Here is a 16,107-nt window from a genome sequence, read left to right on the forward strand (position 1 = left end):
AGAAACTGAAAGACAATATTGTGAGGCGAAAGTGAAACTGTAACAGTAAGTAACTAGTGAGTAAGTCTTCCAGTTGCGTGATTACTATTTGCTTTCCTATTTTATTTCGGAAGTCTCTCTCTCTCTCTCTCTCTCTCTCACAGCGGCTGCTGATGTGTCACTGTCAAGTTGTGCGACAGTTGCTTTGAGGGGGGGGGGGGGGGGGGGGGGGGAGAGAAAAAACGTCCGCATATCACTGACATTGATAAACATTGATTTAATGTATTGTAAGTCATTGTTTGTCTTTTACTGGTTGCCTTGGCAAGCTTACCGATTTTCGTGAGAGCCTTGTAGCCAGCTCATGACGTCATACCGGTTTGAAAAATACCTAGCGCGATCACTGGTGGGTTTGTTGTGGTGTGACTGTTGTGAATGGGTTTGTTGTGGTGTGGGTTTGTTGTGGTGTGGCTGGTCTGTTTTATGGGGTTGAGCTCTCAAAATTGTGGTGGTGGGTTCAGAACAAACGTGCATTGCACAATGCAATAAAACAATTTGTGCTTATCTCTCGAATTCCCAGTCCATCTGACTAAATGCGAAAAGTATACAAAATGAAACTCACCAGCAAATATTCACAAGTGAACCTGACGGCAAACTGGTCACCACACGCATTCTGGTTCACATCACACGTGAATGCACTTCTTTACACTTTATTTTCAACACTTTCTGTATCACAGGCACATAGTTTATTATCTAACATCATTGTAACTGAGAAAACATGACAAGAATTCATTGTCTGCCCTCCCATGCATGAACAAAGTGAAATGGGGGTATAGTTGAGTACCCTGTCATTGGAGTAGGTTCCCAACCCACTGCGTCACACTTTGGGAGTGGGCTTCAGTTTCTTCACGCCAATAGCTGTCGACACAAAATAGATGATACTCATGAGATGATAGTTTGGTACACTAGTTTCTTCACGCCAATAGCTGTCGGACACAAAATAGATGATACTCGTGAGATGATAGTTTGGTACACTAGATTCTTCACGCCAATAGCTGTGGGACACAAAATAGATGATACTCGTGAGATGATAGTTTGGTACACTAGATTCTTCACGCCAATAGCTGTCGGACACAAAATAGATGATACTCGTGAGATGATAGTTTGGTACACTAGTTTCTTCACGCCAATAGCTGTGGGACACAAAATAGATGATACTCGTGAGATGATAGTTTGGTACACTAGATTCTTCACGCCAATAGCTGTGGGACACAAAATAGATGATACTCGTGAGATGATAGTTTGGTACACTAGATTCTTCACGCCAATAGCTGTGGGACACAAAATAGATGATACTCGTGAGATGATAGTTTGGTACACTAGATTCTTCACGCCAATAGCTGTGGGACACAAAATAGATGATACTCGTGAGATGATAGTTTAGTACACTAGTTTCTTCACGCCAATAGCTGTCGACACAAAATAGATGATACTCATGAGATGATAGTTTGGTACACTGTATGGTGAAGGTGAAAGGAGATAGTCATTTGATTCACACGGAATTTTGAAAATGTACAAAAGTTTAGTTCCATTCCATGTAAGATAAACACATGCTGCAGTGTCACCAAATCACTGACTCTTGTAAACTTAATCTTGCTTGGTCGCTGTCTGACTAAATCATATCATTGATGACCACACACACAAACACACACACACAGAGTTAAATTTCTCATGCTGTAGGAATTGTACCAACCTTCAGATGTCTTTATGGAATAAGCAAGTGAAGAAAAAGACGCTTCTCTGATTGAGAAGGTTATTTTTTTTTTTTTTTTTCTTTCATTACTTTATTGTCCCATCGCTGGGAAATTCGGGTCGCTTCCTCCCAGTGGAAAGCTAGCAGCAACGGAGTCGCGCTACCCAAGTGTCTGCGTGTTTAGGTGTATTCAGCCACCTGCACTTATGGCAGAATGACCAAGGTCTTTTACGTGCCATTGTGATGACACGGGGGTGGGACATGGCTTCCGTCTCTGGGTCTGCACATAAAGTTGACCCGTGTCCGGCCCAGCCCGAATTCGAACCTGCGACCTTTCGATCACAAGTCCAGTGCTCTACCAACTGAGCTACCGGGCAAGTACACACTTCTTTGTCTCTCCAGCATGTAACATGGAAAACGAAAAACAAGGTGTGTGGGTGAAAAACAAGGTGTGTGGGTGAAAAACAAGGTGTGTGGGTGAAAAACAAGGTGTGTGGGTGAAAAACAAGGTGTGTGGGTGAAAAACGTACGTTTGACATGACAGACTTCTGCATCCACTCCCAGCTTCAAGAGATGGTCCAGCCACAACATCTGCTTGTGAGACAGGCGATCCCCGGGACCTTTGACCTCTGAGATCTGAACATCACGACAGTATCAGTTAACTGAGTGACCTGTCTCATGTTGGATAGTTTCTTCACAAAGTTTAGGGTAGAATAAAATAAAGAAGGTAGGACCTGTCTCTACGCAGTGGTTGCTAACCATTTCACTCTACGCAGTGGTTGCTAACCATTTCACTCTACGCAGTGGTTGCTAACCATTTCAGCTGGAAGACTGTCATGGAGATGTTAACAGGAAGGCAGTAATGACACTTGTCACTGACACATGAATGAACATTATGGTGCAGTATGATAACTGTCATGGAGATGTTAACAGGAAGGCAGTAATGACACTTGTCACTGACACATGAATCAACATTATGGTGCAGTATGATAACTGACAATGCATCATCTATTCTACACATATATTTGGTCAGAATTACTTCCCTTCGCAATATGATTACAGTAAATAACACAATTGCCAAAACATACATACATTTCAAAGGTTAGGAACAGAAAGTCTGAAGAAGCAAGGTCTTAAATTGGGGGGGGGGAGGGGGGCTGTTAAAGGTGGTCGTCTACATTTTTGCTTTTTTTCAATAATCTTATGGTTAGATTTCGATACAAAATTATGTCAAATGATGAATGAACCATGGGGAAAAAAGTTATAGAAAACAAGTAAACGAGTGCAGAAAACGCAATGAAAGCGAAAGCGCCCGAGTCGCACACTTATTTCCCTGTCAAGTAGGTTTAATTTGTACACATTAGAAAAAAAGTTTTAAAAAAAACAAATTCTTCCGAGGTAGGAAAAACACCCCCGTCAGAGAACTCAGAACTTTATTACATGCGGAGAGAGAGAGAGACAGAGACAGAGAAACAGAGAGACAGTCAGAAGTCAGAATTCAGAATTCTGAAGTCTGAAGTCTGAAGTCTGAAGTCTGAAGTCAGAAGTCAGAAGTCAGAAGTCAGAAGTCAGAAGTCAGAAGTCAGAAGTCAGAAGTCTGAAGTCTGAAGTCTGAAGTCTGAAGTCTGAAGTCAGAAGTCAGAAGTCAGAAGTCAGAAGTCTGAAGTCTGAAGTCAGAAGTCAGAAGTCAGAATGTTTATTCGCGTAAACACAGGGTCCATTGCGAAAGGGTACGTCGAGGTAGGAAAAACACCCCCGTTGGTCAAAGGGAAATAACCAATCTCACTGCCAACTGAGAAGGTTATTTCCCTTTGACCATTAATATGTCACTCTTAATCTTAATCCACCAATAACTCCCTAACCGTGTGTTTGACTGGTCCCAATTTTTGTAAGGACCGTCTCAGGAATGTATAGAACCTGTTCACCAAGTTTGGTGACGATCGGTCCGTTCATTCTTGAGATCTATATGCGAACACAAACACCCAAACAAACACACAAACACCCAAACAAACACATTGAGTGAAACCTATACACACCCCTATACCGGGGGTGTAAAAATATATATGTAAATTTTTTTTTTTTTTTTGGACCTTTAAAAGGGATGTCCCATTTTAATATAATTAGCTTTCTTTCTTGGTCATGTGCTAGCGTGCATAAGTTGACCTGGGAGATCGTAAAAATCCACACCCTTAAAGGCACACACAGCCTCCCGTAAACCATCCGTTTCTGATCACTGAGCTCCCCGAGCCTCTATATACAGTACAAACATACTTCCATTTGAACGCTCACCGAACGGGAACATCCTGGCTGATTTCCGTCGAGAGTGAGACATTTCCAAAGAATTTATTTCATGCAGTCAGAACAGACTGTTTGATACCACAATCGGAACTCGAAGTTTTAAAAGTTTTAAAAAAGAGAGCCCAGTGCAGGTCACGCAAGGTCGTGTTTCTCAAGCAGACGAACTTTCTGCATGTCGCTGCTTTCTTTGAAGTCTACCGCGGCTGATAAGTGCGTGTGACTCGCAGTCGTTTGTTACATTCTAGATTCAGAGGTACACAATTACGTGCTATTGCAGATACAGCGAGTCACATTCAATTCACAAACTGACGACAAAATTGTGAGAAAAAAAGGAAAGTGTGTGACACGGGTTCACGATGGCTCATGGGTAAAATAAAGCATGAAATCTGGTGTGTGGTTTACGCAAGCCAAATAGCCATTCAAACGAACTATGTCATTTACTGCTGTTAAATGCTATGCAAGTGTGTTCCATAAGGTCAGAACTGCTATTTTCGTGAGAAGATTGAAATCGTTCTACAAACCATTTGAGGCAGACTGGGCTTTAGCCCACCAGGCACAGCCAGGATTCGAAACCCACGACCTTCCGTTTGGGAGGCCAGCGTCTTATCCACTAGACCACTGCGCCCGTCAAGTCAAGTTCAAGTCTACAAACCTTGAGCTGGTTTGTGTGTGTGTTCCACAGTGTCAAGTCAGGAAAGCCGCCCCGTGTGTGTCGCGGTTGTCGTGCATACCGCCCCAGGATCCCCGCTAGGACCCTTCCTCCCATACATCGCACCAAGCCCTAGTTTCACACAACACACAAAACATTGTCGGTTAGTGGAACGTTTAATAATTGACAAAACAAAACGGTACATTTACTAGTACTGTGCGTCAGGCCAGTGTTTCTGATTTTTAGGCTTTTTGACTCACATGCGAAGCAAAAGTGAGTCTATGTACTCACCCGAGTCGTCCGTCCGTCCGGACGTCCGTCCGGAAAACTTTAACGTTGGATATTTCTTGGACACTATTCAGTCTATCAGTACCAAATTTGGCAAGATGGTGTATGATGACAAGGCCCCAAAAAACATACATAGCATCTTGACCTTGCTTCAAGGTCAAGGTCGCAGGGGCCATAAATGTTGTCTAAAAAACAGCTATTTTTCACATTTTTCCCATTTTCTCTGAAGTTTTTGAGATTCAATACCTCACCTATATATGATATATAGGGCAAAGTAAGCCCCATCTTTTGATACCAGTTTGGTTTACCTTGCTTCAAGGTCAAGGTCACAGGAGCTCTTCAAAGTTGGATTGTATACATATTTTGAAGTGACCTTGACCCTGAACTATGGAAGATAACTGTTTCAAACTTAAAAATTATGTAGGGCACATGTTATGCTTTCATCATGAGACACATTTGGTCACATATGATCAAGGTCAAGGTCACTTTGACCCTTATGAAATGTGACCAAAATAAGGTAGTGAACCACTAAAAGTGACCATATCTCATGGTAGAAAGAGCCAATAAGCACCATTGTACTTCCTATGTCTTGAATGAACAGCTTTGTGTTGCATGACCTTGGATGACCTTGACCTTGGGTCAAGGTCACATGTATTTTGGTAGGAAAAATGTGTAAAGCAGTTCTTATAATAATAATAAGAACATTTATATAGCGCTAAATCAAAAACTTTCGTTAAAAAGGCTTGCTCTAAGTGCTTAGTTCTTAGTGTATGATGTCATTGCTATGTAAAGGTCAAGGTCAAGCATGTGAGTCGTATGGGCTTTGCCCTTCTTGTTTTGTTTTATGATTGTTTTTGATTTTTTTACAACTTTAGCAGTTTATCTGTTTTTGGAAATTTGAGTTTTGTGTTCTCTAACACACAGAAAACACTTTCCTTACTGACACACCCTCACTGACACACCCTCACTGACACACCCTTACTGACACACCCTCACTGACACACCCTCACTGACACACCCTTACTGACACACCCTTACTGACACACCCTTACTGACACACCCTCACTGACACACCCTTACTGACACACCCTCACTGACACACCCTTACTGACACACCCTTACTGACACACCCTTACTGACACACCCTCATAGTGCACAGGCCTAAAACAAGGAATGTCCTCACAACCATAGGCCTAAAACAAGGAATGTCCTCACAACCATAGGCCTAAAACAAGGAATGTCCTCACAACCATAGGCCTAAAACAAGGAATGTCCTCATAACCACAGGCCTAAAACAAGGAATGTCCTCACAACCATAGGCCTAAAACATGGAATGTCCTCACAACCATAGGCCTAAAACAAGGAATGTCCTCACAACCATAGGCCTAAAACACGGAATGTCCTCACAACCATAGGCCTAAAACAAAGAATGTCCTCACAACCATAGGCCTAAAACAAGGAATGTCCTCACAACCATAGGCCTAAAACACGGAATGTCCTCACAACCATAGGCCTAAAACAAGGAATGTCCTCACAACCATAGGCCTAAAACAAGGAATGTCCACACAAACATGTCAACACTGAACTGTAGCAACTGAACAGGGATTATTGAGCGTGCGTCACATTACACTATACATACGTTTGTCTTTTTTCCTTTTCAAAGTGTGACGCCAGGGATAAAAAAGGCTTCAGGCGATAATGTTTCCATAACCACCTCTCTCACAGTCCCCCGTCTTCAACCTCTTCTTTTTATATTTAGTCAAGTTTTGACTAAATATTTTAACATCGAGGGGGAATCGAAACGAGGGTCGTGGTGTATGTGCGTGCGTGTGTGTGTGTGTGCGTGTGTGTGTGTGTGTGTGTGTGTAGAGCGATTCAGACTAAACTACTGGACCGATCTTTATGAAATTTGACATGAGAGTTCCTGGGTATGAAATCCCCGAACGTTTTTTTCATTTTTGATATTTAGTCAAGTTTTGACTAAATATTTTAACATCGAGGGGGAATCGAAACGAGGGTCGTGGTGTATGTGCGTGTGTGCGTGTGTGCGTGTGTGTGTGTGTGTAGAGCGATTCAGACTAAACTACTGGACCGATCTTTATGAAATTTGACATGAGAGTTCCTGGGTATGAAATCCCCGAACGTTTTTTTCATTTTTTTGATAAATGTCTTTGATGACGTCATATCCGGCTTTTCGTGAAAGTTGAGGCGGCACTGTCACGCCCTCATTTTTCAACCAAATTGGTTCAAATTTTGGTCAAGTAATCTTCGACGAAGCCCGGGGTTCGGTATTGCATTTCAGCTTGGTGGCTTAAAAATTAATTAATGACTTTGGTCATTAAAAATCTGAAAATTGTAAAAAAAAATAAAAATTTATAAAACGATCCAAATTTACGTTTATCTTATTCTCCATCATTTGCTGATTCCAAAAACATATAAATATGTTATATTCGGATTAAAAACAAGCTCTGAAAATTAAATATATAAAAATTATTATCAAAATTAAATTGTCCAAATCAATTTAAAAACACTTTCATCTTATTCCTTGTCGGTTCCTGATTCCAAAAACATATAGATATGATATGTTTGGATTAAAAACACGCTCAGAAAGTTAAAACAAAGAGAGGTACAGAAAAGCGTGCTATCCTTCTTAGCGCAACTACTACCCCGCTCTTCTTGTCAATTTCACTGCCTTTGCCATGAGCGGTGGACTGACAATGCTACGAGTATACGGTCTTGCTGAAAAATTGATTAATGACTTTGGTCATTAAAAATCTGAACATTTAAAAAAAAAAAAATTTTTATAAAACGATCCAAATTTACGTTTATCGTATTCTCCATCATTTGCTGATTCCAAAAACATATAAATATGTTATATTTGGATTAAAAACAAGCTCTGAAAATTAAATATATAACAATTATTATCAAAAAAAAATTTTCGAAATCAATTTAAAAACACTTTCATCTTATTCCTTGTCGGTTCCTGATTCCAAAAATATATAGATATGATATGTTTGGATTAAAAACACGCTCAGAAAGTTAAAACGAAGAGAGGTACAGAAAAGCGTGCTATCCTTCTCAGCGCAACGAATACCCCGCTCTTCTTGTCAATTCCACGGGCACTGCCTTTGCCACGGGCGGTGGAGTGACGATGCTACGAGTATACGGTCTTGCTGCGTTCAGTTTCATTCTGTGAGTTCGACAGCTACTTGACTAAATATTGTATTTTCGCCTTACGCGACTTGTTTTTAAATGTATTGGAACTTTTTTACTGGGTTCAAATTTTTTTTTTATAAAACTTGTAAACTTATTACTAAAACTTGTACACAGAAAGTTGCAAAAAACAAGGTGTAAAAAGGGAGGAGCCTTAAATTAGGGAGTCTTAAAAGAGAGGTTCCACTGTACTACAAGGGGGGCACTGCTGCTTTAATCCAGGTAAACACAACAACAAGACACACCAGGTAAACACACCCACCTGTAGTTCATGCACAGACTGGAACCTCTCCCAGTTGATGCCCGCACACATCACCCCCTTCTCTCTCTCCCACACCTCGCCAATCATCTCGTCAAGTTCCTGAAGGCACAAGTTGAAACATAAGGTACCGCACACATCACCCCCCCTCTCCATCACCCCCTTCTCTCTCTCCCACACCTCGCCAATCATCGCAAGTTCCTGAAGGCACTAGTTGAAACATAAGGTACCGCACACATCACCCCCCTCTCCATCACCCCCTTCTCTCTCTCCCACACCTCGCCAATCATCTCGTCAAGTTCCTGAAGGCACAAGTTGAAACATAAGGTACCGCACACATCACCCCCCTCTCCATCACCCCCTTCTCTCTCTCCCACACCTCGCCAATCATCTCGTCAAGTTCCTGAAGGCACAAGTTGAAACATAAGGTACCGCACACATCACCCCCCTCTCCATCACCCCCTTCTCTCTCTCCCACACCTCGCCAATCATCTCATCAAGTTCCTGAAGGCACAAGTTGAAACATAAGGTACCGCACACATCACCCCCCTCTCCATCACCCCCTTCTCTCTCTCCCACACCTCGCCAATCATCTCGTCAAGTTCCTGAAGGCACAAATTGAAACATAAACATCAAAGCCATCAATCCTACCTGTTGAGAGCTGTGTTCTAACTTAGCCAGCCTGTCGTCTATAGAGCTTTGTCGGCGCTCATAGAAGGCGTCTGTGTGAAAGTCGAGGGGCAACGTCTGGTAGGGACTGTGAAACGCGTCGGCCACATCCATGAACAACACGTCCCAGAAATACACGCAGAACAACGTTGAGACAGTGGCGCCCTCTGCATGGATTCCTGCAACACAAAGTATAAATCAAGTCAGTTGCATGTTTACACACAGAACAACGTTGAGACAGTGGCGCCCTCTGCATGGATTCCTGCAACACAAAGTATAAATCAAGTCAGTTGTTTACACACAGAACAACGTTGAGACAGTGGCGCCCTCTGCATGGATTCCTGCAACACAAAATATAAATCAAGTCAGTTGTTTACACACAGAACAACGTTGAGATAGTGGCGCCCTCTGCATGGATTCCTGGCAAACAAAGTGTAAATCAGGTCAGGTGTTTACACACAGAACAACGTCGAGACAGTGGCGCCCTCTGCGTGCATTACTGCAACACAAAGTGTAAGTTAAACGTCAGTTGTTTACACACAGAACACCATGAAGACCATGGCGCCCTCTGCATGGATTCCTGCAACACAAAGTATAAATCAAGTCAGTTGTTTACACACAGAACACCATGAAGACCATGGCGCCCTCTGCATGGATTCCTGCAACACAAAGTATAAATCAAGTCAGTTGTTTACACACAGAACACCATGAAGACCATGGAACACTCTGCATGGATTCCAGAAAAAAAGAAAGTGCAAATCAAGTCAGCTGTTTACAACATAAGAAGACCTGATTGTGAAAATGACAACACATATGAAGAACAATACAAACTATTATCAGGTAACTTCACAAGCCTAGAACCCTGGTGACATCTCTCGGATACTGATTTGCCTGATTTTAATGCCAGAGCAACTGTTCAATGTTCATGTCTGCAGTGTCATGGGCAAGGGACCACTCAGGCTTCAGCATAATTATGTTCATTCCTGCGACAGTGAAACCTGTTTGAACACCTCCGCTTTAACAACTCATTTCCTCATCTTTGGAAGGTGGCCTTTATTTCAAAACTCCTCCTGCATTAAGAATTTTTTTTTAAATTAAAGCCTAGCATAATCCACGTTGTAAGATTTCACAAGTTTTAAATTAGAGGCAGCACTGTATGGTTACCTTGGGGGAATCCATTGTCCCTGTAGTGGTCAAGCACAATCCACGTTGTAAGATTTCACAAGTTTTAAATTAGAGGCAGCACTGTATGGTTACCTTGGGGGAATCCATTGTCCCTGTAGTGGTCAAGCACAATCCACGTTGTAAGATTTCACAAGTTTTAAATTAGAGGCAGCACTGTAGGGTTACCTTGGGGGAATCCATTGTCCCTTTAGTGGTCAAGCATAATCCACGTTGTAAGATTTCACAAGTTTTAAATTAGAGGCAGCACTGTATGGTTACCTTGGGGGAATCCATTGTCCCTGTAGTGGTCTAGCATAATCCACGTTGTAAGATTTCACAAGTTTTAAATTAGAGGCAGCACTGTATGGTTACCTTGGGGGAATCCATTGTCCCTGTAGTGGTCTAGCACAATCCACGTTGTAAGATTTCACAAGTTTTGAATTAGAGGCAGCACTGTATGGTTACCTTGGGGGAATCCATTGTCCCAGTAGTGGTCTAGCACAATCCACGTTGTAAGATTTCACAAGTTTTGAATTAGAGGCAGCACTGTAGGGTTACCTTGGGGGAATCCATTGTCCCTGTAGTGGTCAAGCACAATCCACGTTGTAAGATTTCACAAGTTTTAAATTAGAGGCAGCACTGTATGGTTACCTTGGGGGAATCCATTGTCCCAGTAGTGGTCTAGCACAATCCACGTTGTAAGATTTCACAAGTTTTAAATTAGAGGCAGCACTGTAGGGTTACCTTGGGGGAATCCATTGTCCCAGTAGTGGTCTAGCACAATCCACGTTGTAAGATTTCACAAGTTTTAAATTAGAGGCAGCACTGTAGGGTTACCTTGGGGGAATCCATTGTCCCAGTAGTGGTCTAGCACAATCCACGTTGTAAGATTTCACAAGTTTTAAATTAGAGGCAGCACTGTATGGTTACCTTGGGGGAATCCATTGTCCCAGTAGTGGTCTAGCACAATCCACGTTGTAAGATTTCACAAGTTTTAAATTAGAGGCAGCACTGTAGGGTTACCTTGGGGGAATCCATTGTCCCAGTAGTGGTCTAGCATAATCCACATTGTAAGATTTCACAAGTTTTGAATTAGAGGCAGCACTGTAGGGTTACCTTGGGGGAATCCATTGTCCCTGTAGTGGTCAAGCACTATCTGCTCCACGTTGCACATGGTCACCTCCTCCCCAGTGTGGTCAGCATATGATGTGTGTGTGATGAACTGGTAGCGCGACCCTGGCAACGAGTGCGGCAACACGCGACCCTCCAACTCAGCCTTCAAGACACAACCATGCAATGTCAGCACGCACACACATGAGGCTTTTACCTTAGCTACAATACCTACAATGATACAAAGTATATTTACATACTGAGGTAATATTTTGGGTTACTAAGTACAGAATGTTACATTATATTATTCAAACTATGAGGAAGAAGTTGCTAAGGGGCAAATTATACCTGCGCAGTCAGCGGCACATACGACGCACTGCAGATTATTGAGGTAATTTTTTTTTCCCCAGCCCGCTACACGTTGCGTGAAAAGAAAACAGGCCAAGTACTCGTCATAATCTCTATCGCAGCATGCAGCGCCGCTGACTCTGTGCAGATATAATTTGCCCCTTAGCAGCATATTTGATCCTGGGTCGATAACAAATTTGTCCTTGTTTTCTGTTAAAGTGGAGTAGTAATACAACCGCATGAAGTAAACACATATCTTTCTTTGAAGCGTTCAGTCCTCATTCAACGTCTCAAGTCAACCATTACAACTGAGAAGTAAAAAACATTTCTGATCCTTGCAAAATACCATCATTTTGCCATGAACGTAAACAAAAAAATCAATCTGGTTTACCTTTGGTAACTCCACCAGTGGATCATGGTAGAAGTCTTTGAGACGCTTGCTGAAGAGAGACTTTGGTTTGTTGCAAATGGCCTCTGCTCGTAAATATAGGGACAGGCGATGTCCGCTCCTTACCCGATCATCAGCCAGTCCGTCCTGTACAGCTTGTAATGCCTTAGACAGAACACTCAATGAGCTACCTTCAATGCTGTGGATTCAGAATTAACAGCTACCTTCAATAACTTTAGAGTCAAAAGAAAAAGCAACCTTCAAGAACTTTGGAGTCAAAAGGAAAAGCGACCTTCAATCATTTTAGAGTCAAAAGAAAAAGCGACCTTCAATCACTTTAGAGTCAAAAGGAAAAGCGACCTTCAATAACTTTAAGTCAAAAGGAAAAGCGACCTTCAATCACTTTGGAGTCAAAAGGAAAAGCGACCTTCAATCACTTTAGAGTCAAAAGGAAAAGCGACCTTCAATAACTTTACGTCAAAAGGAAACAACAATAACAATAACAATAACAACACTTTATTGTCCATAAAAATGTTGCATAAAAATGGAAAATTTTCTTCGGCACACCCTGCCTTCAAAGCGACCTTCAACAAGTCGCGTAAGGCAAAATTACTACATTTAGTCAAGCTGTGGAACTCACAGAATGACAGTGAACGCACTGCATTTTTTCACAATGACCGTAGTCCGCCGCTTGTGCAAAACGGAGTGAAACTGACGAGACTGTTCAGCGCGGTAGTGGTTTCGCTGTGCTGCATAGCACGCTTTTCTGTACCTCTCTTCGTTTTAACTTTCTGAGCGTGTTTTTAATCCAAACGTATCATATCTATATGTTTATGGAATCAGGAACCGACAAGGAATAAGATGAAATTGTTTTTAAATCGATTTCGGAAATTTAATTTTGATCATAATTTTTATATTTTTAATTTTCAGAGCTTATTTTTAATCCAAATATAACATATTTATATGTTTTTTGAATCAGGAAATGATGTAGAATACAATGAACGTAAATTTGGATCGTTTTATATAAAAAAAAAAATTATTACAATTTTCAGATTTTTAATGACCAAAGTCATTAATTAATTTTTAAGCCACCAAGCTGAAATGCAATACCGAAGTCTGGCCTTCGTCGAAGATTGCTTTACAAAAATTTCAATCAATTTGATTGAAAAATGAGGGTGTGACAGTGCCGCCTCAACTTTTACAAAAAGCCAGATATGACGTCATCAAAAGTATTTATCGAAAAAAAGAAAAAACGTCCGGGGATATCATTCCCAGGAACTCTCATGTCAAATTCCATAAAGATCCGTCCAGTAGTTTGGTCTGAATCGCTCTACACACACACACGCACAGACAGACAGACACACACACATACACCACGACCCTCGTCTCGATTCCCGCTCTATGTTAAAACATTTAGTCAAAACTTGACTAAATGTAATAACTTTAGAGTCAAAAGGAAAAGCGACCTTCAATAACTTTGGAGTCAAAAGGAAAAGCGACCTTCAATAACTTTGGAGTTAAAAGGAAAAGCGACCTTCAATAACTTTGCCTTTGGAGTCAAAAGGAAAAACGACCTTCAATAACTTTGGAGTCAAAAGGAAAAGCGACCTTCAATAACTTTGGAGTCAAAAGGAAAAGCGACCTTCAATGACGTCAAATCCTAAAAGCAAGGCCAGTAACTCCAACACAAGCAGAGAATTCTAACAATCTGGATGTTCACTATTTTGAAAAGTATTATGTAAGTTTTACATTGACGCAATGTCTACCTGGAGATTCATTCAGCTTGCATCATCAAGTGAGGATGTTGTCAGGGTTTTGTTTTCTGATGCAAGTTTCAGCAAATTTTTGTAAGTTTTCGTGAGTCCTTTGTAATAATAACAATAATGAAAACTTAAATAGCGCAAACCATGGAATAATTCTGCGTTCTCTGCGCTTTACAATATTCAACTATGAATTACAATATATATAATAACAACACATTATAACATCTGTCAACCTGATAGGGAGACAGAAAAATAAAAAAGTTAATTAATTTGACCAAAATGATGATGAAAGATTTCGCAAAACGACATCTGTACAAAGTTACTTCTTTCACTCTGACCTGCTCGTGTTGTTTCAAGTGAACATCGAGATTGAGGGCGAGTCTGTCCCACCAGTAACCATGGTGATCAAGCTTGTAGATGTTCTGGTCCAGCAGTTGGCCAATGAGCGCGACGGCCGCTGTGTAATCTTTCCGACGTTGCAGGATTTCAATGCCCTGACTCATCAGACGTACCAGCACTGAGCCCGCTGTGTAGCAACGTAGAAAGTCTGAAAGACTGGCGTCCCACCTGACCACACAAATAGATCATTAAATAAATAAATAAATACAGTGGTACCTGCGATGAAAGGACACCCTTCAGGCCTGTTAAAAGTGTTCCTACATTGCTTGTGGCCTGTCGTGATTAGACACAGGGACTCCAGTGTGGAAATGAATAAGTAAGAATGTCCTACTAAATGAAATATAACCCCGAAGGTGATACAACCAGACTGGGACAGCTGATATTTCATTGGCAGCTAGCATTCTCTGTGATCAAGAGAGAAATTCAAGTTTTACGACCTCACAGCAAAGCCATTAGGGGCATGTTCCCGGGTTTTACCCCGACTTCAGATGAGATACACAAGTGTATGCCTGTTTAGGTGGTATCAACAATCTGCACTTATGGCAGAATGACCATGGTCTTTTACGAGCCACTGTGGTGACACAGGGGTGGGACATGGATACCGTCTCTGGGTCTGCACAAAAAGTTGACCCGTGTCCGTCCCGGCCCAGATTCCAACCCGTCACCCTAGGATCACAAGTCCAGTGCTCTACCCACTGAGCTACCGGGCCCTCCTCTGTGATCAACCCTATTGCCAAGCGATTTCGATGTTTCCTTCAGAAAACCCTAAGTGTCCTACTTTGTGAAAAAAAATCAGTGTCATGGCATGCATGTAAGGATTAAGGTAACATTAGGCGGAAAGCAAGAAAACACTTACTGTGTAATTTCGCTGTCCAGGATCAAATCATGGTAGCGTTGTTTGACAGTCAGGAACATTGTGTAAGCTCCTTTCCAGTTGCCCGATCCCGTGCAAGCCAGTAACTCATTCTCCAGCTGCAGGGCTTCTTCAAACCTGATCACAATTCCATTGGGGGAAAATCCCAATATTCTCTTATTTTGAAACTGCAGGTAAATCACATAGTTAGATTTGATGAACTGCTCTATCAAGTTGACCGTTTACCAAGTCACGTGTAGTTCTCACAAGACATACAGGTTTAAATGAGCCCATTCAGGATACATTCATTGTAAACCATAAGCTGATACATGCTAAAACAGTAACAAAAACAAGTCTGTCATCTCCTACAGTGACAAACCTTAAAAATGGACATTAAAATATTCGCAAAAACAAAAGGCAACTGATGAGAAAATTACAAAAACAGATCAAAATATTCTCGTGTGAGGGCACCCTGTCAATGATAAAAAATCTCTGCGAAAGCCAATTACCTTTTCAAGTCCTCCCTACAGCGGAAGATTTGAGTCTTTCTGTTGATAATGTAGGCAGGGTAGATCACTCGGCCAATATTCACCATCAACATCTGGAACCTAAAAAGGACGAGCAAAAACCGGATTGACTGCATACGTTACAAAACTAAAAAAAGAATGGTAAGTTATTTGGAACGTTTATATCATGGCAAAATAAAACATTAAATTCACAAGTACGTCGACCAAATGGTCTTTAAAGAGGACGGACAGACAGACAGACAGACAGACAGACAGACAGACAATCAGTTATGGTACAGATAATGAACTAAGCTTCAAGAGGACGGACAGACAATCAGTTATGGTACAGATAATGAACTAAGCTTCAAAAGCGTTTCTGTTCTCAGCATAACCTAGGGATGATAAGGTTATTATAATCTACTTTTGAATCAATTGCATAAAATGATATACAGTGGAGTCCGGGTACAACAA

At 41.5% G+C, this 16,107-nt stretch overlaps 1 protein-coding gene across 7 annotated transcripts in view; it reads right to left on the reverse strand.

Moving 5' to 3' along the window:
- Nucleotides 1-672: 672 nt before the first annotated feature.
- The window catches only part of LOC138949841 (fanconi-associated nuclease 1-like), a 25,238-nt gene continuing 9,803 nt past the window's right edge, over nucleotides 673-16,107 (reverse strand). For 2 of the 7 annotated variants that reach the window (XM_070321637.1, XM_070321622.1), the window contains exons 6-15: nucleotides 15,640-15,738; nucleotides 15,134-15,268; nucleotides 14,217-14,445; nucleotides 12,119-12,280; nucleotides 11,386-11,545; nucleotides 9,088-9,284; nucleotides 8,440-8,538; nucleotides 4,680-4,808; nucleotides 2,260-2,365; nucleotides 673-894 (exon numbers count right to left, since the gene is read on the reverse strand). In XM_070321637.1, coding sequence (XP_070177738.1) covers nucleotides 854-894; nucleotides 2,260-2,365; nucleotides 4,680-4,808; nucleotides 8,440-8,538; nucleotides 9,088-9,284; nucleotides 11,386-11,545; nucleotides 12,119-12,280; nucleotides 14,217-14,445; nucleotides 15,134-15,268; nucleotides 15,640-15,738 — 1,357 coding nt within the window. In that variant the 3' untranslated portion in view covers nucleotides 673-853. The other 5 variants (XM_070321630.1, XM_070321644.1, XM_070321648.1 and 2 more) reach the window with 5 other exon arrangements.

Source organism: Littorina saxatilis, linkage group LG1, assembly GCF_037325665.1.
Source record: "Littorina saxatilis isolate snail1 linkage group LG1, US_GU_Lsax_2.0, whole genome shotgun sequence".
In the NCBI taxonomy this organism is placed as follows: domain Eukaryota; kingdom Metazoa; phylum Mollusca; class Gastropoda; order Littorinimorpha; family Littorinidae; genus Littorina; species Littorina saxatilis.